Here is a 23,624-nt window from a genome sequence, read left to right on the forward strand (position 1 = left end):
GGCTGTATGGACAGGTAGTCACCTACCTCCATCAGCTGTATGTCTGCTTTCCCCAGTGGCTGCATGCTCCAGGCCAGCTCCATGCCCGCCCAAGAGCCCCTGTTTGACCTTCCTCTCCATCAGCTCTCTGCAGGAGCTGGGCTGGAAGATAGTTAACTTCTTGTCCTGGAAAATTTGGCCTTTGTTGGCCAGCAACAGCTCCTGGCATTAGTGACACCAAATAAGCCCTTGAAAACAGCAAGAGTGGAGAGGCTGACACCCAAATGACCCCAGATTGTCCTCCTCTGGCCAGTGTGCAGCCAGCCGTGGTGGCCAGGGGATGCCCAGGCAAGCTGGGCCTCTTAGCCGTGCCCTTCTCTTGCAGCAGGCTCCCAGGACAGTCTGCTGGAGATCACCTTCCGCTCCAACGTCCTCCCCGTCCTCTGTGACCCGACCACCCCGCAGCCCGAGGACACCCACCCGCCGCCGCTGGGCCCCAGCTCGGCGTTCCCCAGCGCCATGGGCAGCCCCATAGGTAGGAACGACTGTCTGGTGAAGCTGGAGTGCTACCGCTTTCTGCCGGACTCGGGGCCGCCCGCCCCGGAGCCAGCCCTGGGCAGCCTGGAGCTCATCAAGTTCCGCGAGTCGGGCATCGCCTCCGAGTACGAGTCCAACACGGACGAGAGCGAGGAGCGCGACTCCTGGTCCCAGGAGGAACCGCCGCGCCTGCTCCACGTCCAGCCCAGGCAGGACCTGGGTGACAGCCTGGAGGATGAGATCGCGGTGTAGGGGTCAGCAGGAGGTGGTGCAGAGCAGCCAGGACCTGCTGGAGCTGGGAAGGACCCTGGCCGCAGCCCCATGACCCTGGCAGGGACGGGACAGCCCAGAGGGAGGGGGGCAGAGGAGGGAGCAGGAGGATTCCAGCGCCCAGTCGGGAGTGTCTGGAGGTGAGGATGGAGCCGTGCCCAGGGCGTGTGCCGGGCGTGCTGTGCTCCGGCACGCGTGGGCTTGTGTGCTGAGCTGCAGCATCCCTGCTTTGCAGCAGACAGAGCTGACAGCTCCTTGTGCTCCCCCCTGGCCTTGTCTCCCTTCAAACTGTGTGTCAATGTCAGGCAGAGGTAAGGGACTTCTCCAGGATTAGCCTCTGCTGCTGCTGGGGAAGCAGTAAAGCAGAGGAAGGGTTTTACTGGGGGAATGGGAGAGCAGTATAGGGCAATGAGCAGGGACAAGAGGGACTGAGGGGGCAGCTCCAAGGTGGTGAGCAAGGACAGAGCAGCTGGTCTAGCTCTCTGTGTGGTGGGCAGGGTGGGGGACAAGTACAGGGCCATGCTAAATGAGGGTTGGTGACGGTTCCCTGTCAGAGTGGGTCTGTGGGTGAGAAGTGAGGCACTGCGGGACAGTGGGGATGAGCCTGGAAAGGATTTGAAGGGGTGAGGTGAGGTTGCACAGGCTGTCCAGGTGCAGGTAGTGGTTGGCAGGGGGATGTGGTACTTTCAGGACAGGGTTTATCTGTGCCAAGGCAGGTGGAGGGTGTGCAGGCAGAGCCCGCTCCACTGCCAGGCTGTGGAGCAGAGAGGAAGGCACAGCACAGTGTGGAGCAGGGAGCCAGGGCATGCAGCATCAAGCTGTGGAGTGTCCTCCCCCTCATCATCTAATCCTTTGGCTCCTTGGCGCAGCTGCCAGGTTTCAAAGCCTTTTTCATGCTCTCAAGTCACATTTTCAAGCACTTCCGATAACCACAAACTGCCTGCTTTGCTTTATAGAAAAACACTCCCATTTCCAAGCAGTTGTTTTGCCCCACACCAAGGCTGAGAGCTGCAGTGCTGGCATTGGCATCTTCAGGGATGAGCACACTTCCAGCCCTCAATGGGGAGTGAACTGCTGGTGTCTGCAGGGGTGCTTCATCATACCTTGGTTTGCACAATCTGGAAAAGTGAATCCAGGATCTCAGGGGTCCCCTACCAGCCCTCGAGACACTTATGGCTGAAAGCCATCTGTGGGGGCCTCCAAGGGATCCAGAGCTTGTTCCTTTTCTGCAAACACTTTTATCACCTGCCTGGTGCTGAGCCTCTAAGAGGCCAAGATTGGAAGGGGTATGAACCAAAGTCCTGATGTCCACCCTGCTTCATGTGGAAGCACTCGATGAGGTGGGGATTTGGCACAGTTGTCTTCCTCCCCATCCTCCCTCCTATCCTGCTTCTGCTTTGCTTTATTGCTTCCTTACTGCTCTCACCTTTGCCAGCTCTGTCTCTGCTCAATCTGCCTGCAACTAACCCCTGGCTGACACCACCTCTTGCTCTCCTCCAGGGCTTAGCCTGGCTGCTGAGGAAAGTCCATGACTTCTCTTTGCCCTGGTCCCCTTGGGACTGAGAGCTGCTGAGGAGTGTGTGGATGCGACCCCCAGGGTCAGCACGAGCTGTGCTATGCACCCTCTACCACACGGCAGGACTGGTGGGTGGACTTGAGGAGCTAAGGGTCTAGTCGGAAGGAAAGGACATGATTCAGTGTCTCCAGCAGTGCCCTGATGTCCAGGGGAGCTCTGCACCAGCCACAGAGCAGGCAGAGTGCGAGAGGGTGCTGTTTGGTACTCCTGAGTGGTGCTCCTGTCCTCTAGGCACCACTGCCTCCATACACCCTGTCCCACACGGCTGTGGGGACAGCTGTGTGCCAGCCCCTCTGCTGGAGACCCGACATGCCACTGCCAGCTCGCAGCAGTTGAAGGTGAAAGCAAGGGGGGTGAGGTTGGTTCAGCTAGGAGGAAGAAGTGGGCATGACAGCATGTGCAAGGCATGGCACTTACAGGGTAGGGATGGTTGAGCTTGGACAGGGATTTCCATGTGGGCAGAGAGATCGTTCAGGGGAAAGAACAGCAGGAGCTCATGGGGCAGATGAAGGGAGAGCCTGAGAGGAGCAACAGCAGGCCAGAGGTCTCTTCCAGGCTGGGCTGCCTCCAGAAGCAGGTGGGGGGAGCCATCTGCTGAGCCACCCAGGAGATCCTGAGCAGCCAGGTCCATCCCTGCTGCACACACAGAGCTCAGTCCCGTGAGGAGCTGTCAGTATCAGATGTGGCCTCGGGCTCCTGCCCCACGCTCTGCCCACAGGGAACAGGGGGGTGCTGCCGGGGCCAGGTGGGATCCTGCCAGCCTCATGCTGCACCATGGGTGTACACATGTAAATGACCCCTCCTAAATCAACGCTGCCTCCAAGACTCCTCTCTAGTCTCTCACTTTTGTTATGGACCTTGACAGGGGTTTTATAGCTATATTTTTTGTCCTTTCTTTTCCTACAACTGTCATATTACTAACTGTTGACTCAATCTATCTGGGAAGCCAATCTGTCAATGTAAGTGCACTTAACCCTTGGGTGTTGTCATTAGTCAACTGGCTTTTGCTAAATAAATCTTTCTATTTCTCAAGGCTTTCTGTTGTCTCTTTCTTCTCACTGACTCTCTCTTTCTGTACTTCCTTCCCTCTCCATGCTGGGTGCCAGCACCAGCAGTGGCATCCTCTGGCCTTGTGGAGACCCCCTCCAACCTAAGCTTCCTCTCCTGTGGGACCCCTGCTTGTGGTGCTAGACACAGGATGCCCACGAGAGCAAGGTGCCCAGAATGTTGCTGGGAGTAGAGGTGTTTCAGTCTTGCCCTTCAGCCACTGCACAGCACAGGCTTGTCTCAGGGCTGATCCAACAGCTGGAGGGTGCCAGGGGCTTCCTGGCATCTGCAGAGCTCCCCACAGAGATGCAGAGATGCTAATCGGCACTCCCAGGGGCTTGGGAAATATTTGGCAGCTGGAGAAGGAAAACTAGGGAAGAGCCTTTCTCAAAGGATGGCAGAAGTGTTGTGTAGGCAAAAAAGCAGTGCACGGGCAGGATCTGACTGCTTCTGAAACAATTAATTCTGCTGCTGGCAGGAGTGATGGAGCAGTGCCCTCCCGTGGCAGCTGCCTGGCTGCTGGGCCTGCATGGACACCCTGAGGGCTGCAGCCTCCTGTGCCTTCAGCTCCTGCTCCCCCAGGACCTCGGGCCTGCAGTAGAACCCCTTGCAGCTGCAGCCCTCCTGGGAGCTGTGCTGGATCTGGGTCGTGAGCAGCCACAGTGTGGGGAAGATGGGGCAGCACAACATGCACTGGTAGCCACGCTGGATCACAGGCTGGCACTGGGAAGCAGTGAGTTTATCCTGGACCATAATTCTGGCTCTGCTGCTGGCCAGCCTGTCCCTCTCAGGGGCTGGAAGTCATGTGAGGAGCCAGAAGAGAGGTCTTCAAGAAGTTGCCAGGTTGCTCACACTCCTGAGAGCTGGTGTCCAGGCTGGAGGAGAAGCTGCCCACGCACTGCTGGGTGGCTGTCTTGGTGCAGGTGAATAGCTGTGGGATGAACCCCAGGGCTGGTAGATGCTGCAGGTGCAGGCAGGGAGCTCGCTGTTCAGCAGGACTGTGGGCCCTCAGAATGCAGAGAAAAGGGCCTGCAGTGAGTTGGAGGTCCCTGTAAGAGTCCAGCCCCCCACGAGGTTGGAGCAGCACTGAGAACCCTTCCTCTCTGCCTGTGCCATGCAATGTGGAGGTGGTTGTCTCTGTCCCAGTATGTGACCCCGGGATGCAGAGGTAGAGTTGGACAGAGGATGCTGATGGGCAACGAGGCCCCAGAACAGCACCAGGCTCACCCAGGAACTAGCTGGAGCCATCACACAGACCCACTCTGACATGGAGGCAGCCATGGCAGTTTGAGCTGGCACTCCTGGGGGCAGACCCCACAGCTTCAAGGATTCTTGCTGGGAAGACATGGTGGAGAAGCCAGTGTAGCTCATAGGTGGGGTTTGATTGTAGAGTTGTAGAGCCCTTTCCTCTGCAAGCACCTGCTGCCACCCACCACAGAGACCCAGCCTGGGCTGAGCTGAGGGAGCCATGGTGGGGTGGGCAGTGCAGAGCCCATGCTGTGGGTCTCCCAAGAGAAGGCCCTGTGGCTTTACCAGGGTATGGCTGACAAGGGACCCACCCCCATGTGAGTCCCATCTCTTCAGGCAGCATGACATACCTGAGCAGGGGGTTGGCAACACACCTCACCTGGCAGTGTGGAAGGAACAGGCCTCTTCCCTTGCCATTCCCCTGGTAAATGCTTGCTCGCTCTCTCTTCTTCCACAACCTGCTTCCCAAGTCACTTGGTGTCAGGTAAGAGAAGCTCTCAGTGTGTTGCCAGTGCCAAAGTGGGGCCCTGGGCTCACTGCTACCCCCTCTTGCCCCACAGTGGTCCCCTATGCATGCATTGCCCTGTGCAGCCCTGGCATAGCCTAGCTGCCCACAGCCTCTGCAGGGCTGTAGGAACATCCTCCCAGTCCCCAAAATTGTGTTCCCACAGTGCTGGTGGGCCGGCCCTGCTGGGATCACCCCTCCAGCCTGACTCACATCCTCTCTGTTCCCTTACCCCTTCCAGTGGACCAGAGCATGTTTGAGAACGCCAGCGCTGGCACAGCACCCACGCCAAGGGCACAGCACGTCCCTGCCGTGGCGGGCACCCTGCTCCAGCCCTGCCGGCCCGCTGGCAGCCAGCACCTCCGCAACCTGGGCAAGGCTGTGGGCGCCAAGGTGAACGACCTCCTGCGCCGCAAGGAGCCGGCCAGCCTGCCCGCCGTGGGAGCCATGGAGGTGAACGCCAGCGCGGGTGCTGTGCTGGGCATGGGACAGCCGGCTGCTGAGGACGGGTGAGTGTCCCCGCAGTGTGTACCCCGTGCCAGGGCGGTTGGCACAGGCTGGAGGGGCCCAGCATGGGGCTGTTTGCAACTGTCCCTCTGTGCTTGCAGGGCTGTGGGGCTGGATGCCTTTCCCCGGCTGGACCCCCCGCCCGCCATCACCAAGAAGCGGACACCGCGTGCCCTGAAGACCCCCCAGGACATGCTCATTGCTCCGCAGCCAGAGAGGACCAGCACAAGGAGTGGCACTGATGAGCCTCCCGAACCAGCCACAGCTCACCCTGAGCCCACAGAGGAGCAGCTGGGGATGGGGGACCCGTCTCCTCCAGAATGCCCTGGTGTCCTCAGTGTGACGGGTGCCCTAGAGCCCAGCGGGGACCAGCCCACCAGTGCCTTACCCGTGCCTGACCTCATCCATAAGGGCAGCCAGGAGAGCCAGTGGCAAGTGGGTGAGAGGGCCACTGAGATGTCACCCAGCACAGAGAAGACCTCACGGAGACCAGGGCTGGAGCACGAGTCACCAGGGAGCACAGGGCGGCCAGAGCCACGTACCCCTGGCTGGGAGGTGGAGGGGGCCCATCCCGACCTACTGTCCTTCGAGTAGCAGTGGGTAGCTGTGACAGTGGTGCCATGGGGGCTGGCTCTCCCAGACTTGTCTCTCACTGCCACTTCCCTTTTTTGGGATGATTATTTTGGAAAGGGGGAAGCCTTAGAGTGGAACAAGCCATTTTTTGCCCAGTATGGGCTCTGGGGAGCCATGACTACCTGTTTCTCTCCAAATTCCCAGGAGGGGCACAGCCTGTCCTGCCATGGCTTCTGCAGCCCCATTCTGGCCCCCTATTCACCGTGGTCAGTGCCACTGCCACCCTGTCTGCAGCCAGGAGCCTTGCTGAACTGGGAGCCAAGGGGATGCGTGGGGGTAGCAGTGCCAGCCTGTCCCAAACCCCCTTGGCTCTGGTGGAGCAAGCATCCTGTGAACATCCCACAAGCGCCACACACTTCCCCGTGTCTGCACTGGCTGCCTTGGTCCAGAGGATTTCCCAGCTTACACCATGTGCTTGCTGAGATACCCCATCCTGGGGTACCAGCAAACTCACCAGCCCTGGTTCCTGGTGAGCCAGGACAGCAGATGTGTCCAGGGCCTTCTCCAGGTGCCAACCTTGTGGTGTTACTCTGCTGAGTGCCATCTCCTTGCAGCAGAGCCCCACATGCAGGAGACATGAGCTCTGGCAGGGTGAGATGGAACTTTTTGCTTAGAGCTTTTGTGTACATCCTCACCACAAAGGTGGTTTTCAGAGGAAAAGCTCCAACCCAAAGGTTGAGTTGGAGGAACCCAGGAGCTCATGGATGGGCCTGCTCACAGCTCCTTCTGGGCCACACAGGGTGGTTGGGCTGAAGAAGTGTCTTCCACCACCCAAAGCCATGCTATCCCACTGAAGGAAGGAAACTGCGAGCATGGATCCCGTTGCCCTGGAAGCAGCCACCCATGTCCTTGGTGTGGTGATGCCACGGTGGCACTGGGGCCCTGCAGCTCTCCACTCTGGGAAAGCCCTGCTCAAGAGTGAAGGGACGCAGAGTGGCACAGAGCCCATGTTCAGTGCTGAGGTGTGACACACCCTGTGACAATGTGATCACGCTGTGCATGGCCACCTCCACCCTCAGATACAGGTGCGTGTGTGCTGCCCAGGTCTGCACTGCAATGTAGGTGTTGATGGAAACCAGCACTTGTAGCCCCTCTCTGAAGAACCAGCGACTTCAGTCGCTGTGATGCCAAGGTAACTTTCCCCTTAAGGGAGGGTTGTCACTCACAGCCGGTCTAGTCCCTCTATTTATGTTATCAGGGTGCGTGTGTGTGGTTTGGGACAAGAGATGCAGATTGCACAATAAATTTTTTTTTCTTTTGTACCCACTGATGTGTGGCATTCCCTTGATGGGAGAGGACACCCTGTACGACCCTGGCGCCATGGCGTCATCCTGGTGGGGAGCCAGGGGGCAGAGGGGGAGTTTGGTGGTGTCCAGATTGGGGTGGAGAACGTGGCTGCCCGGCTGTGCTTGGTACCACTGGGTGGTGGCTGGCCGCGGGTGCAGGGGACCGGATCCCGTGGGTGCTGTGATAATGGGAGCCCGCCGGTGCCCGGGCTTAGGGGGTACTGGGGAGGCGGGACCCCGACGGAAGCCCGGGCTGGTGTCTGGGCTGAGGGCGTGCGACCGCCGGGAGTGCTGGGGGCGCTGGAGCCCGCCCGTACGGGGGCACAGAGCACCGCACCCGGGGGTACCGAGGGCCCCGCCCCGCCGAGGGCGGTGCCGCCGCCGTGCCGCCCCGTTTCCGGTGTCATGGCGGCCGGAGCGCGGCGGCGGCAGGGGCTGGTGCCGGTGCCGGGGCAGCGGCGCGGCGGCGGCGGGACGGCGATGTGAGGCGAGACGGCGCCATGTCGGGGTGCGCGTGGGGAGCGGCGCCGCCGCTGCTGGAGGCGCTGGGCCGGCTGTGGGAGGTGCAGGCGCCGCTGGGCAGCGGCTCCTCGGCCTCGGTGTACCGGGTGCGCTGCTGCGGGGACCCCCGGGCCCCCCCCGGCGCCGTCAAGGAGTTCGTTCCGCCCCCGGGGCAGCGGCCCGGACCCGCTCGCCGCCCCGGCGCCCGCCCGCCCGCCGCCGACTGCGCCGAGTACGGGTTCCGCAAGGAGCGCGCCGCGCTCGAGCAGCTCCGCGGGCACCGCAACATCGGTAACGGCACCCCCGCACCGCACCCCGGCAGCCCTGCCCCCCGACCCCAAACACCCCTGCTCGGGCACCCCTTGTCCCTAGAGCACCCCCCAGGGCAGTCTCCCCCTGCCAAACCGGTGTCTCCAGACCACTCTCCCAGCCAAGAAGGGAACTCCCAACTCCTTTGGGAATACAGGCAGCCTCGCCCCCAATACAGGCCAGTGTGCCCCTCGGATTTGCACCCCTGGGTGGGTAGATTTGAGGGACCCTAGCCTGGACACCCCAAAGCAGCTTCCCTGCAGTGGGTGCTCCTGGGTATCCCACCCCTTCCCTGAGTGGGAGCTCTGCAGGTGACATCCCCAGGGTGGGCAGGAGAGATGGGCAGAGCGGGTCCCTGCAGGCAGGGCACCCCAGAGTCCTCCTTTGGGCAGCGTGCCAGAGCACCAGCAAGGACTGGGTTCCCTGTGGGACAGCCGTGGGACGGTGTGTTCCCACTGTGCTACAGCTCGAGGGCTGCCTTCCTGGGTGGGAATGAACCTGGGAAGGGAGGAAGCCTGTGTGTCACAGGTGATTGCTGGAAATGCCAACGTTCACCAACCACTGATTTTTTTGTCAGCGTGAGATGCTTTTCAATGCCATAGTGTGCCTGGACACCCAGACAGCACCTGGGTTCTGACTTTGCAAAGTTTGTCTGTTGTGGGGTGAGATTGACAGGTCTCTAAAGAGTGGCACTGTGTCCTGTTTGCCCACTGGGATGTGCTTATCCATGTCCCAGAGACTGACCTTCTGAGCAGGAGTGCTCAGCCCTGTCACTTTAGCAGAGCCTGGGGAGTGTTGTAAGACCAGCCTGTCCTCTGAAGCTCGTGGGGTGAAGTGACTGCTTTTCCCTTGCTTCTTCTTTCTTCCCTGGTTCTCCATCTCTCTGAACATCACCCGTTAAAAGCATCTGAGCTGCCTGCCACAGCTTTTGTGGTGTGGAGCAGTGGAAGGTGCTGGCTGCGTGCTCGTGACCGATGCCTGTCCCTGTGTCTCATTGTAGTGACGCTCTATGGCGTGTTCACCAACCACTACTCTGCCAATGGGCCGTCTCGCTGTCTGCTGCTGGAGCTGCTGGACATCAGCGTGTCCGAGCTGCTGCTGCACTCCAGCAACCAGGGCTGCTCCATGTGGATGATCCAGCACTGTGCCCGAGATGTCCTGGAAGCCCTGGCTTTCCTGCACCACAAAGGCTATGTGCACGCAGACCTCAAGCCACGCAACATCCTGTGGAGCGCAGAGGAGGAGTGCTTTAAGCTCATTGACTTTGGACTTAGCTTCAAAGAGGGGAATCAGGTTTGGAATGTGCTACTCTTGAGGCAAGATGTCTCTGTGTTGTTGCGTGGCTCTGTGATGTTTTCCAAGTGACCTGATCAGAGCAGGAGCTGAGCTGGTGCTGAGGGTTAACTGCAAAGGCTGAAATTATGTCTGCCCCAGACACTGAAGCTGTGTTTCCATTCTGCTTGCATGTCTCTGGTTTCTGTTGATGTCTTAGCCTTTGTGCTACAATTTCCAATGTTAATTATGCACTGAGAAAAGTGGCATCTCAGCTTCCTGGAAAGTTTGCTAGTTTTTATGTGGTCACATGAGTGGGAGCACCCAGAAATGTAGAATTCCCTTTTATCATCCCTTACCGTGTGTCATAGTAATCCAGGCTTTGCCATCAGCCTCCCTAGCCAAGTGTGTTGTCTCTGGCAGTGTCCTTGTGCTTGCCTTTACTTTCACCCTATCTTCAGCAGCCTCCCTTCCTTGGGAAATCTGGATGTTTCTTTCCCACATGTATAAAAAGTCCATGGTCTGGTCCTGAGTGGGCAGTATCTGTTCTTTACTGACACAGACAATTTCTGCCTGTTCTACTCTTTGTCCCATTTGCTCGTCTCCTGCTCAGTCTTCTTGCTGTCACTTTTGTTTTGGTGATACTGAGTTGTTTGTCTTTGCCCATTTTACTCTCTTCCATGGCTTCTGATGGAAGCAGAGAGCCTCAGGAGGTTCTGCTGTTGGCTTGATAGATCTTCCTTTCACTTCTCCCTCTCTCAGTAGTGACCTGTGAGGAGTCTTAATACAGCTTTTCCATCAGGTAACCTTGTAGCACACTTGCCTTTAGTCAGTGGGTGATAGATGGTAGTTTTTTCTGTGCCTTCCTACAGTGTCCTGGTTTGTCCTTATTCCATGCACTTTACCCACTTAGCAGTTTTAAATTTATTTACTTTTTTACTGGTTTACCTGGTATTGACAGCACAGCCCACTGATTGTGAATATCAGAGGGTTGTGTGGGTGATCTGTCTCTGAATTCTTTGGTACAGGAGTTGTTTTTAATATTTGGACTTCTTAACTCCTCCGTGTTGTCTTCAGTTCTCCCACATTCTTGGCTGAGTTTCTGGTGGTAATCTGTTGCTGTCTATCAGCAAAATACAAACTCTTGGTGTCCTGTGTCTAAAGCAGGTATTTTTATTTAATTCAGGTCTGTGTTTTGCTGCTTCCTATGTGAGTTGCCTCATAATAGTTGATGGGGTGTTTTATTTGCTTCCATGGTTTCTTGCAATCTGCTTTCTTTGGGCTGAGTTTCCTTTGTCCTTTCTCAAAAACACACTGGTTGTATGGGTGAGTTTTCTGACCTTGCTTTGAATGTGCACCAGGTACCAATATCCCGTCCCCACCCCTGACTTGGGCCACAGCCTACATGTATAATTTCCTTATCTGAGTCAAAGACCATGCTACTTTTATTTATGACAGCCCTGCCAACTTATCCTTACACAAAATTTCCTGCCATTGCTGTTTAGCAGGGAATGGTTGTACACAGAGCAAGGTCTCAACCACTTAGAGCTCTCAAAATGCTTTAGGTGGTAGGAGTGAAATTCCCTCTCTCTCTTTTTGCTGGTGCCATTGATCACAGTGTTTTCTCTATCTCTAAATGTTGTTTGGGGCCCTGCCAAGTTGCTGCTATTGCCATGCTGGAGGTTCTGCTCCCTACTGATAGGAGGAGGGACGAGGACGAGCAGTTTGTGTATCATTTTTAAGTTCATAAACCACTTTTGAGCTCTGTTGCTGGAAGATGTCTTCTGTAAACTTTATTTTCAGTCACAGAACCACATATTCTTGGTCTGAATATATTCTCGTGGTAAGAATTCCTAATCCTATGCCTTATCCAGGAGGAAATAGGCTTGCATATTCTTCTGTCATTCTTTGTGTTGCATCAGTGCGTCTAAAATGAGCCCCCACGTGTTAAAAAGACCCAGTGTGCAGTTTGTCTTTGGACACTTAGAAGACTTGGCTGGACAAAGCCACAGCTGACTGATTGGGTATTGCCTGAAAGCAGGAGACTGGACTGGAGCCTTCAGAGGAGCCCATCCAGCCAGTACTTGTGTGATTCTATAATTCCCTAACTTCTTTGGAGCGGGCAGCATGCGGGCATTTCCTCTCACTGTGCCAGCCTCGGCAGCTGGGCAGGTACTGATTGTGCAGCACTTGAGGCTTCAAGGGGATATGGAAGAGGTGCCTTTGATGGGAAGTGCCTTTGATGATTTCCTTGTCTGAGCATTTTAGCTGCCTGCTTCCAGACAACATCAGCAGTTGAACAATGGCAGCAGCTCCTGATGCTCACTGCTCACACAGGGCTGTCTGTGCTCTCAGGCGGCCGATGTGGGAGCGTATTGGGGGTGTCCAACCCTTATTCCAAAATTTCTAGCATCGTCTGCATGTAGGAGAGGTTCAAGGGCCAGTCCACAGGGACATCCAGCTCCTTCCTCCCAGCAGTGCTGTGTTTCAGTGGTCAGATGTTAGTGCTGTTTTGCTGGGAGATGTTTTTCTTCCAGACACTCCTGGTTTTCCCTCAGCACAGCAGTATAGGAAGCTGAACTGCCTGCCTTGCACAACTGGCTCTACAATGCTTTCTGTCAATTTAGCAATAGTATTTTGGGGACCCTTTGAAGGCTATCAGAACTGATTTAAGGATAGAGTGGAGAACCTGAGTGTGGAAAATCAACTTTTCCCCTGTGTTTTGTCTCCTGTAGGATGTGAAATATATTCAAACAGACGGGTATCGGGCTCCAGAGGCAGAACTGCAGAACTGCCTGGCGCAGGCAGGGCTCCAGAGTGAGACGGAGTGCACCTCTGCTGTGGATCTGTGGAGTCTGGGAATCGTTTTACTGGAAATGTTCTCAGGAATGAAACTGAAACATACAGTCCAATCTCAGGAATGGAAGGTGAGACAGTTCTTGCACCAAATTAATCCTTCTGCTTCTTGTTCATAATCTGGATTTGCGAGGTAGCACCTGGCAACTAGGTAGTGTTTCCAGGATCTTTATCTAATCCTATTGTCTTGAGAATTAAGATTGTTGAGCCTTAAAGACCCACCTGCCCCATGGGACTGGCTTGTCTGAATGCTCCTTGTGTTCAGGTTCCTGAAATAGGAGTGTTCCAGGAGTTTGGAGTCTGTGTCTTGCCTAGATTTGGTAGGCAAGGTGTGCTGGCTGTAGTTGTGGCATAGGAAGAAGAATAAAATGAATAGCTGATGACTGTCAGCTAGTTCAGCAGCACAATGGCAAAGGAATTATTTGCTGGGTTTAGTTTAATGTTAGCTGTAATTTGGGGATCTTCTTGTAAGTCTGTATCCTGAGAAAACAAGAGGAAAGCTCTGTATTGTGAGCCTGGAACCTGACTGTCCTCTGTTCTGTGTGAAGTAACTTTTTGTGCTCCTCTTCCCAGACAGAGTATCCTTTCAGCATCAGAATCTCCACAGCAACAGAAAAGTTCCTTGCATGTGGAAACTTGCAGCTTTTGCTGGCAAGTGGGAAAAAGTAGATTTGATGTGAGCCTGCTAGTTTAACATGTGAGGCTTGGGCATTGGGGATCTCTCACCAAACCCCAGAGAACCACAGCCCTCTGCATCCACTCTGGAAAACGATGGCATATTGCAAGCTTTGCACAGTCTGGTTTTTACCTCTCTAATCACTGTTTCTTTTTCTTTCCAGACAAACAGTTCTGCCATCATTGATCGCATCTTTGCCAGTGAGGGGGTGGTTAATTCAGCCATTCCAGCTTATCACCTCAGAGACCTTATCAAAAGGTACTGCAGCATATTTGATAATTTGATAATTAAAGATGTGCTCTGTAAAGTCAAGCCTTGCTCTTAGCAACTTAGAGCCCGCACCTAACACATTCTTTTCTTTATTTTATTTTTTTTTTTTTTTTAATTTTTTGATTTCCCACTGTGCTGGTAACAAGTGCAAGCATTAGCAGAGATGTTTCAGTTCCTCTGATTTTGGCACAATTTGGAGTAAGCACATAGAGAGCGTCAGTCATGATGTTGATCATTTGCTGTTTCAGTGCTTTGCACTTGCATCAGAGAGATTGCATTTGGAGAAAACTGCAGACTTTGCTGCTTTTGGGGATTGATACCATAAAAATGAGAGAAGGGGCAGAAAGTGCTGCTGTCCACTGCTGCCAAGATTCAAAGGCACTTTTGCAACTCTCCTGGGGAGTCTGACAAGGGGGTTGTTTTCACTGTCTTGTGACTGTGCTCCGAGGCTACAGAGGGAAGAAGACACAACTTGGCACAAATAGCATTGGGAGCCCCTGGTAAAGCCAAGTTAGGGGTATTCTCAGGCAAGCTCTGGGTTTTCACCTGCTTTGAATCCCATTTGAGAAAAGCTATGGGAGCACCTTGGAGTGTGATAACTCTCATGAGACTGCATGTATGCTTGAAATGTGGGATGAATGGCCTGAGGATGTGGAGCTGGAACATGCTGTGCTCCTTTTAGATTTGTAAGTGAGCAATTTTCATTGTTTGGTGCTGAGAGACATCAAGAAGGAAAGCTTGCTCTGCCATCTATGCAAAATGCTTTCAGGGGATCCTTCTGGTGCGCTTCAGCTGCAAATTGCAAGATGTGCTTCCCACTCTTCTCCTTGTGCCATAAGCACCCCAAAGATAGGGTGTTCCTCTATGCCAGCTTCCAGCCTGAGTGGAGTGTGTCAGTGCAGGAATGTCACATGCATGAACATAAAGGTGTCTTCTCTTACAGCATGCTTCATTGTGACCAAGGAAAACGAGCCTCTGCTGAGAAGGCTTTATGCAGCCCATTCTTCAGCATTCCCTTTGGTAAGCTGTGGCTGTGGCCCCTGCTCAGGACTCTCTCAGCATGTGCTGGAAGCAGCACAGAGGGCAATTAACTGTTAAATTAAATTAACTGTTAAATTAACTGTTTCTTGCTCTGGCCTTGTCGCTGCTCCTCTGTGGCACTTGCCAGCTCTCCGTGGCGTCACAGGAGGGAGGTCAGAGTGATGCCTGTGCTCCCAGTGCTGCTCTACTCCAGCCCCACCGCCTGTCACTTTTTCCTAGCTGAACTCTGATCAAACTCTGCCCCCAAGAGTGTGTTGGTAGCAGCATTCATCTGAGGGCACAGAAATAACCAGGATATTTACCTAACATTCTGACTGTTGAGGTGCATTTGAAGAGTGCAGTGCTATTTATGGTGAGGGGATGGCTTTTCTTACACCAGCTGTTTCCCAGTTCAGAAATCAGCAGGAATGTGAGCACCTTGGGCCTGGGCTGATGGTGGCATCTGCTGCTGCCTCTGCAAAAGTGGTTTGTGGTGGCAGCCTGTTTCTGCAGTGACTGGCCTACAGTAACCTGTGGGGCAGATCATGGACAGATGTCACTGTCACTTTCATCTAGTGCTGTCCCTTTGATTTAACAAAATAGTGGTGTTTCCTCAAGACCTCCCCATGTGCATTGCAGGCAGTCAGCAAGGATGGGCTGAGACGTCCCTATTTAGGCTTGTGTCCTTCCCTGTTTTCTGGTCCAAATGCAACTGAGTAGCATTCTCCAGAGCTTGTCTGCTTTCAAGAGCACCAGGGAGGAGCTGTGCATCCTGGTTTTCTGAAGCATAAATTAATGCTTCAGGATGAGCTAGCATTTCCCCCTGAATCTTAGCCCTGCTTTTCTTAAGCTCCTTGGTGCACCTTGCAGGCAAGATTGTTAAGTATTGCTTCTTCTAGATACTGATATTTCTGTATGTCAGGCAAAGGTAACAAACTCATTCCTGTTTCTAAACTTCACATGTGTCTCAGAAGCTGGAGCTGTTCTAATCAAAGCTGCCTTCCATGGCTGAACCTTGCAGCCAGTACTGCTTTAGAGCAGAGGGAATTGTATCTTGGCAGTGCTTTCTGGGCTGGTTTTAAACACACAGACCTCTAACTGTACTGAGGAAGGTGCTTCTGTGGTTAGTGCTTGGAGTTTTTATAAGAGCTTCCATTTTTCTTAGTTCTCTTTGCTGCTTCTTTGACAGACTTGCACATATGCTTGTCTGCACAAAGAAGCATTTACTGCTGCTTTCCCAGCAAGTCAGAAAATGACCAGTCATTGCCTTTCACTTGGACACAGCTTTTCTGTTTAGAGCAAAGACAGCTGAGAATAGCTTTCCTTGTCATATACAGCTAAGTCCTGACTTTCCAGTTCATCAAGTTCGTTCCTGTGTTGTCAGTGTGATTGGTGTCACCTGGCATTTGCAGAGGAGCTGGGCAGAAAGTACCTCCTAGGGCAGAGGGGGATTGCCAGAAATGTGTTTGTCACTTGGGTACAAGAAGACCAGGTGTCTCAGTTCTAGGGGCTAGTTTGTCTCCCTCTCTGGAAAAAGACATATGAAATGAAGGACAGATTTACTTTGGTGTCTGTCTTTTCTCCCAGGTAGCAAGTGACAGGAGAAGAAGAAACAGCCTTTGGTTGCCCTGGAGGAGGTTTAGATTGGTTGTTAGGAAAAATTTCTTCAGGGAAAGGGTTGCCAGACATTGGAACAGGCTGCCCAAAGAAGTGGTGGAGTCACTGTGCCCATTAAATGATGTGTAGATGTGTCACATCTGGGGACATTGTTTAGTGGTGGGTTTGGCCATGCCAGCTTGGAGTTCATAATTTAAAAGCTCTTTTCCAACCTAAAGGATTCTATGATTCTGCAAATAAAAGGAGTAGCATATAAGACCATGGTGACACTTAAATGTTCTTTCAGTCTTCAGTTCATCTGATGTGTCTTGGTTGCAAATAGTCCTGTGGAAGAAGTCCTAGTGGTGCACTAGGGGCTGGAACATGCCTGGTTATGTGAAGACAGCACCTTTCTTCAAAGGGCTGCCCTGAGAACTGTCTGGGCATCATCTCTACTGATAAGGCCTTCCACACTCTGAGCTTTTCCTAAGGGCTCTTCCATGACAGGCAGGAGATTTACAGCATCTCTGCTTGCCTTGCATCTCTTCCTGCACTGTGAGATCAACATCTGACTGTCAGCTCCCTCACAGGCATTGTGTGCTTAGCTGGGAAAAGTATTTCGTAGAAAATAACAGCTCACTTTGCAGGCATGGTCAGAAGGCTCAGACTGGAGAAATGAAGCCATTTCCCTTTTCTCTCCCCTCTCACTGTGAAGTGGCAGAGCTGTGACATCCTGCTATTTATGTTCAGCTGTTGTAGCTGCCAAGACAAACACATCAACACTCTCCGAGTACTGCAAGTTGGGTGCCCATATCTTAAATTCATTAATGGCCTGTCACTAGTGTACAGGAACATGAAATCAAGCTTTTTTTCCTGCAGAAGTCCCTGTGGCTTTAGGTTTCTGGAGGGCTGATTATCCTCCAAATGTGACTCTCCTAGCTTGTCATTAGCCTTTTCTCCTTGGCTGTTGCCTTCTCCCACAGTGGCATCTGTGCTACCCTGTTCCAGACCATCCTGGAGCTGCTTGTTTTCTAGAGCCAAGTGTCCCATGCCCAGCACCCAAAGGGTTTTATTTCTGCTCCTGTGAAGTCCTTCAAGGATACTGCTTACACACCTTGGGGCCGTGCCTGATTCTACAGCATTGCATTGTTTAAGTAGCTTAAGTATGGGGGTCTTCAAAACAGTGGATTGCAGCTGGATTTTGGGGGGAGGAGGATTTAGGTGGTGTTCAGGGAAGAACTAAAAGCTATTCTAAGGAGATCTGAGGCTCATGCCGTAGTAGAGCTGAAGAATTGGAATTAGGGAAGCTGGCCAGCCTGTTTTCAGCTTGTCTGGGAGCAGTGACAGGAGAGGCAGTTGCAGAATATTCCTTTGATCTTCTCACATCTCCATATATATGGGGTAGTTTGTTCAACTAGCATAATTCTTGAGGTCACATCAGTTTCTGAGACTGGGCTAAGTAGACACAATTCTAGCTTTAATTTGAAAAGCAATTTCAGATGCTAGCCACAGAATAATTGCAGAGTGCACTGAACCCTTTGGAAGAGTCTCTCAGTGCACAGGTAAAGATAGGCTGGAAATGGAGAATTCAGACTATAAATGCAGTTAATAGTGGAGAGAAGCAAAACTGTAGTACAGAGAGCAGTAAGTGCTTGAGTATCACAATGTGTATTGAGTCAACTTCCTCTTTGCCCCTTTGACATTGACTTTGTTTCTTTAATTCTGTGGGTGTCAAACAGCTCCCCATATTGAAGACTTGGTGATGCTCCCCACACCTGTGCTGAGGCTGCTAAATGTTCTAAGTGATGCTTCTCTGCAGTGTGAAGAAGAATATGAAGGTTGGTGCAATTTCCATATAGCAATATTGTCTTACAGACCTTGTTTTCTGTGGCTCTGGGGATGTGAGAGCAAGAACAAGAGCAATTAATAGGCACAAGAACAGCAAACAGAGCTGCCCAGCTGAGCTTTGGTTGCAAGGGGTCAACTGCACCAACAGAGAATAGACTGAGACAGAGAAAAAGCAGAGCTTGTAGGGAATTCTTGAAGAATCCCAGATTTAAAAAAAAAAATTATTTTCTTCTTTGGTTAGATGCCCACCGAGTTCACAGTGTGTCTGTGGCTCTGAGCTTCTGCTGGATATGTACAGGACTCGGAAGCCCAATAGCACAGATCCTTAAAAATTTGCTGATGAACTTACTCAAGATCTCAGCAGAGAACTAAAATTTCTCACTGGAGTTCCTAAAGTGTGGTGGATGGCAGGCATGGTGGTGGGATTTGTGTTTCTGCGTGCTGTCAAGTCCACGTGAGCAGCACAAGTGAGAGGGCTCTGGGGACACGAGCTGAAAGGCCGAGTTCTGCTCACACAAAGAAGGGATTGTGCCAGCTCCTTCAGTTCCCCTCCTCCAAGTGCCATAGCAGGCACTCCTAAATCCCCAGTGTTTTAGCTACTGGAACCTGCTGCTGGAGGTTCACTGCCTGTGGGTCTCTGTTCCTGAGCCTCAGTTCAGACACTTCCATCTCATTACATGGCCATCAATCAGTGTCAGCTTCTGCTGTGTCACCTGGTGCTTGTTTAGTTTAAATTGAGAGGAAAGGAATATTTGTTGTCCGGGCTGTGTTCATGTCGCCTTCGCTTGTTTCTTGGCTCACCGTAGTTTGCAAAGTGAAAGACAGCCAGCTCTTTTCTTTCCCAGATATCCTGGAAGACATAAAGGAGGAGTGTCAGAAATACGGACCAGTGGTTTCCTTGCTTATTCCAAAGGAGAATCCTGGTAAAGGCCAAGTAAGTGAATGGGGGGAAGGAGCTGTGTGTTCCTACATACACTCCATGCTGCAGGACTGCTGCTCAGTGCCTGGAAATCTCCTGGCTGATGGCAGTGCTAAAAATAAATGGCTGTTTTGAAGGACAGCACAGGTTCCTTCCTGGTTATGTAAGGTTACCTAACCTGGGAGGTGCCCAGTCAGCTTTAGCATGAATAGAAGGAATGAAGAGGAGAAGCCAATGGCTGGGAGAGGAGCTGTGGAGGGTATAGACCACCAGCATACTTTCTCCCACCTTACTAAATGGAGGAGCAGGAGATGAAATCCCAGTTTAGAGATTCAACTCTTAGCTCCAGTGCTCTCTGTTCAACCAAGGGTGGAGGGGAAAAAATCTGTTTAGGAATGGTTTCCCCCATTGCAGAGGTGGAAGGGGGCGAGTGGCATGGTGCACTGGAAGTCCTACTTCTCCTCTCTCTCTCTCTTTCAGGTCTTTGTTGAATATGCAAATGCTGGTGATTCCAAAGCTGCCCAAAAAATGCTGACTGGAAAGATTTTTGATGGCAAGTTCGTTGTGGCTACGTTTTACCCACTGAGTGCCTATAAGAGAGGATATCTGTACCAAAACTTGCTGTAGGCAGTAGCAACAATCAGGAGAGTTGTCTTGCTCCTCTTTCTCACGTGTTTTACAACTGAATGTGCAAAAGAGCTTCCTAGCCCTGCTTCCAAGTCATCTGTGAAGGAGAGGTGCAAAGGACTTGAATGGGCTTTGGAACTTTACTGCTGCTTTGTGATGTGCTGAGGAGGCCGGGAGGCTTTCAGCGCTGTGTGTGTGCTGTGCTTGCTCATTTACAGGGGGTGTGGCTCTGCCCGAGGGCATCTGGGGGGCACGAGTGGGGACAGGGGGAGCCCCGGAGGCCGAGCAGATCCTGGCAAGGGCTTCTCAGTGATTTGAAGCAAGACCAGATTCTTAGCCTTAGTGCTGGGCTTGGCTCCGGGGAGAGGATTTCTTTGTTAAGCTTTCCTGTAACCAAATCCTCCTCTCCAGTGTTGGAGGAGGAGGAAGGCTTGCCTGCTTTTTGTTGATACCTGTTATAAATAAAGAAGCAGAAACACCATCCTCTCTAAACCAGGAGGACTTTTGAGTCTTCTCCTCGCATAGAGCAGAGGAAGGCAATGAAATTGGATCTGCTGAGCCTGTGGGGTTACCCTGTCCTCGTGACCTGAGCAGAGCCACGCAGCTGATGCTGGGCTGGGCAGTGACATGTGGATGATGCTGCCTGTGGGGAGCTGAGCTTGCTTGTATGCCTGGGGTAGGCTGGGACTGATGGTGGAGACGTGGTCAAAGCAGTGCCAGCCTCAGTTCCAACACAACCTGTAAGCACTTTGTAGCCTGAGTAGATGTGAAAACCCCGCCACGTGGATTCATCTTTCTAGCACGTAGCCTGTGCTGGTCCTGATGCTCCCTAGCTCTGATGCCAAATGATCTGTGATATGTAAGCGTCTTTCGGTGATATTTTTGGAAAGGAGTGCTGCAGCACACAGTATTCTTTGTGTCACAGCAGGACTCCTGCCTTGGGAGTCTTATAAGAACAAATATTTGTCTGCTGTAGGTCCCACGCTTGGCTTTTCTGTGTTGTGCGTTTTGGTTTTGCATTAACCCAGTAAGACTTGTAGATTAGAAGCACTGACACTTTTGGTCCTTCAAAGGTTACAAAAAGGGCTTGAGGCAATCTGAGATCCTGTAGGGAAAGGGCTTAATCAGTCATCAGGCTGGACTGGCCAGGAGAAGGTCTTTCACAGTGTCAGGGACAACAGCCACATGCCTTTGGGGAAGATACTGTGGTGAGCAGCATCACTTCCCCCAGAGCACGCTCTGCTCCTGTGGCTTCAGTCAGCTGCTGCCAAGGGGCAGGCAGAGGCTCTTTGCCAGGGATTTCCAAACCCATGCACCCGGCAGAGCCTCTCCCTCCAGCGTGGGCACTCTGCTCCTGATGGGCACAGTGTGAAACAGCCCTGTTTAGAGAGTCACCAGTGTGACTGGCTTGTGGTCTTGGCCCAGTTTTAGTGAGGAGGAAAGCCTTCCTGAATTCTTTTCTCCAGATGAAATACTTGCGGACAGCTGCCAGAACCATCCCTGACCTTCCCTGGAATATCTGAATTACCTTGCAGTTTACTGTTTGCATCTTGCTGATGCTGGACTTGATGGAATCCTGCACTTAAAAAGTTCCTCTTGATTTTTTGCCCTGTGTGTGGTGTGTCAGGAGATCCAATGTCTGTAGCATTTCATGAGTCTGAGTTGCTCTCTGTGCTGGTGTATAGTGCTTTCTACTGTGGCCCTTACCAAACTCCCTCAGAAAGGACCAATCTCTGAATTCTTCTGTTGCCTTTGAGATGGTGGGCTTGCCAGGGAAAAGAAAAAAATAAAATTCCACAATGAGTTTTAAGGTGTGATTTGCTGATGAGATTTTTCTGGGAATGATGCTGCTTTGGTGTGCATAGCTGTTCAGCAGCCTTTGCATAGGTGGGGTGTGTGACTCATTGCTTTTAATTTAACTGTCCTGTGAGTGAAGCACCTTTTAGTGTCTGGGAAGAATTGAATGGTAACTGGGTGAGGGTTTCTCCTGTGTGGAGAGCCCTGTTTAAAGTATGGTTGGGTCTTGGCTGACTTTCTCAGCTCTTGCATTAGTGCTGTCCCTGGGGGTTGAGCCAGGGATCGGAGCGCTTTGGTGCAGACATGCACGTGTTGAATGCTGCCATGTCAGCAGCACTGAGCTGGCAGGAGCAGCCCAAAGCTCCTGCTCTGCTGAGTGCCAGCCCAGGTGGGGCCACAGGGAGCTCCCCTGGGTGCAGAGTGTGATGTCTGTCACTTACAGCAACACTGGGACAGGGAGATGCTGGGATGCAGGTGTGGAACTTAAATGTGTTCAAAGTTCTCACGTGCATTTGTCTAGGACTGTGAGCTGCTCTGTCATCTTTCAAGCATGACTTTTTCAGTCAGAATTCTTTCATCTAAAGATAGAGCCGTGCCAGGATTGATCTTCAGAAAGGAGCTACAGCCTGTTCCTGCAGCATGGCAGCTCTTCCCACCAGAGTTTGGCTGGGGTTTTGTTCAGCTTCTTTAACAGAGACTAAATAAATCCTCATGATGCAAACTCCTGCTACTAGACATTTTTCTCCAGATGTTCATTGACCAGGCTTGAGCACTGAGCTGGATAAAAAACCCCAAAGCTGCTTTTCTTTATATTCCTCCTGGTGAGAGTTGAAGATATTGCTCTCTGTCCTGTCACTGGATCCACCCTTCTGCAGGCTGTGGGCTGCAGGGAGGTTTAGAAGCATTGTATTGTTACTTCTCACACTCTGCCTTCAAAGACTTATTCTATCAAGATGAAGCTCACTTTGGTGTCTCAGTGACCTGTTGGTGTCTTGGCACAAGTTTTAGCCCTGCTAAAACCTTTGAGTTCCTTAACTCTAGATTGTATCTGCAGTATGCATGGTGATTCGGTCCAAGGCGCCTGTTGTGGTGTGTCTGGGGGCCTGGCTTTCCTCATCTCCAGATTCCTGCTTGCTTGAGGTGCACAAGTGTTGAGGCTTTCCGCTCAGATGCTCGCTGGGTTTCCTGGTCTGTGCTGCTCCCTGCAGTAACCCTCAGGGTAGCACCAACCTACACAGTCCTACCCTAGTTGTAGGGTAACTGCTGTTTAAATCACTGGCCAAAGCACAGGTCAGCTCCAATCTTAGCTCTATTCCTAATTTTGTTCTCACTGGTCTTCAGCCTCGTAACAAACATAGCCTGAGCCCCGTGCTGTAGCCAGGTTCTTTCCAGAGGGTTCAGTACACGTGCTGCTCTGTGCTGGATCCTGTAACCACGTGCCTCCCTTCGGGTTCGATGTCAGTTGTGGTATCGCGTCACGCACCATTGCTGAGCAGTGTGCTTGGTACAGGTGATTAATAAACGATGCTTCAGTACGAGGTGGTTGTCCAGCGTGCCCTTCTTGTGGGACACTGAAATGTCGTGTAGCTGAGCAAGTTCTCTGTCACCGCTCACCAGGGCCTCGGTCTGGGGGGACAGGACTGGGACCCGGCCATGGCACTGTTGGAGTTTGTGCTGGGAGACCATGGCTGTCAGAACTTCCAGTTCCAATGAGGGGTGGTCGTAGCTTGGAGGCGGGGAACCGTGGGATGGAGGGGGCTGTTAACATTATTATTAGGCTTTAACGAAGTAAGTTCATCGAAGGAGGGGAATTTCACCACAGCTGTTGGCTCAGCAGCAGGACATCTTCCCCTTTCTCCTGTGGCTGGAAGGGAATATGCAAAGTATCACCTGCAAAGTACCATCGAGTTCCCCCTCCCTGCAAGGGTTTCCACGGAGCCTGGATGTGCTGTCTCCACTCTGCTTCCTCCATGCTCCTTAGCATGTGTCTGTATAGGCAATCATCTTGGAATACGTTTCAATTCATGCCAACTGCATTCCATCCAGTAATTGTGCTTTACCCTGTAAAGCAGTAATAGTGATTTACCCTGTAATTTCCATACTCCTGTTATAACTCCTGTTAAGACACTAATAAAAATCTTCACATTCCTCTGGTTGTACTCGCACTTAGCTGTCCTCAGCGTCCCGGGGCAATCTCCCCAGCCCCACACGCCGGGGTGGCCTCTGCGTGGCCGGAGCGCACCGTGTCCCCTCCCGGGCACTCGGGGCTCGGCTTGCTGCGGCAGCCCCGCTTACCCACGCCCCACCCTGGCGCTGGCTTGAGGGTTCCCAGAACGATGATGTCC

General features: G+C 52.6%; 2 protein-coding genes across 6 annotated transcripts in view; both read left to right on the plus strand.

Moving 5' to 3' along the window:
• Window positions 1-7,564, plus strand: part of LOC121359764 (nitric oxide synthase 1 adaptor protein) — a 42,275-nt gene extending 34,711 nt beyond the window's left edge. For 2 of the 5 annotated variants that reach the window (XM_041478945.1, XM_041478948.1), the window contains exons 10-12: window positions 365-514; window positions 5,404-5,671; window positions 5,771-7,564. In XM_041478945.1, coding sequence (XP_041334879.1) covers window positions 365-514; window positions 5,404-5,671; window positions 5,771-6,263 — 911 coding nt within the window. In that variant the 3' untranslated portion in view covers window positions 6,264-7,564. Of the gene's footprint in view, window positions 1-364; window positions 3,395-5,403; window positions 5,672-5,770 lie in introns of those variants that run through there. The other 3 variants (XM_041478949.1, XM_041478950.1, XM_041478947.1) reach the window with 2 other exon arrangements.
• A 416-nt stretch (window positions 7,565-7,980) lies between these two features.
• On the plus strand, window positions 7,981-23,427 carry UHMK1 (U2AF homology motif kinase 1). Its single transcript, XM_041478951.1, has 8 exons — window positions 7,981-8,380; window positions 9,399-9,691; window positions 12,406-12,597; window positions 13,366-13,460; window positions 14,416-14,492; window positions 17,828-17,926; window positions 18,782-18,870; window positions 19,336-23,427. Exons 1-8 carry the CDS (start codon window positions 8,089-8,091, stop codon window positions 19,480-19,482), a joined length of 1,284 nt encoding a protein of 427 aa, XP_041334885.1. The 5' UTR covers window positions 7,981-8,088; the 3' UTR covers window positions 19,483-23,427.
• The last annotated feature ends 197 nt before the right edge of the window (window positions 23,428-23,624 follow it).

This window comes from Pyrgilauda ruficollis, unplaced genomic scaffold, assembly GCF_017590135.1.
Source record: "Pyrgilauda ruficollis isolate IOZ18807 unplaced genomic scaffold, ASM1759013v1 scaffold47, whole genome shotgun sequence".
Lineage (NCBI taxonomy): Eukaryota > Metazoa > Chordata > Aves > Passeriformes > Passeridae > Pyrgilauda > Pyrgilauda ruficollis.

What these genes read in the sequence shown, in the direction of transcription:
- UHMK1 (XM_041478951.1), top strand. Translation starts at nt 8,089, where the DNA reads ATGTCGGGGTGCGCGTGGGGAGCGGCGCCGCCGCTGCTGGAGGCGCTG. An exon ending in CCGCGGGCACCGCAACATCG is followed by an intron (nt 8,381 to 9,398) that starts GTAACGGCACCC and finishes GTCTCATTGTAG; the next exon opens with TGACGCTCTATGGCGTGTTC. An exon ending in GTGTGAAGAAGAATATGAAG is followed by an intron (nt 17,927 to 18,781) that starts GTTGGTGCAATT and finishes TTTCTTTCCCAG; the next exon opens with ATATCCTGGAAGACATAAAG.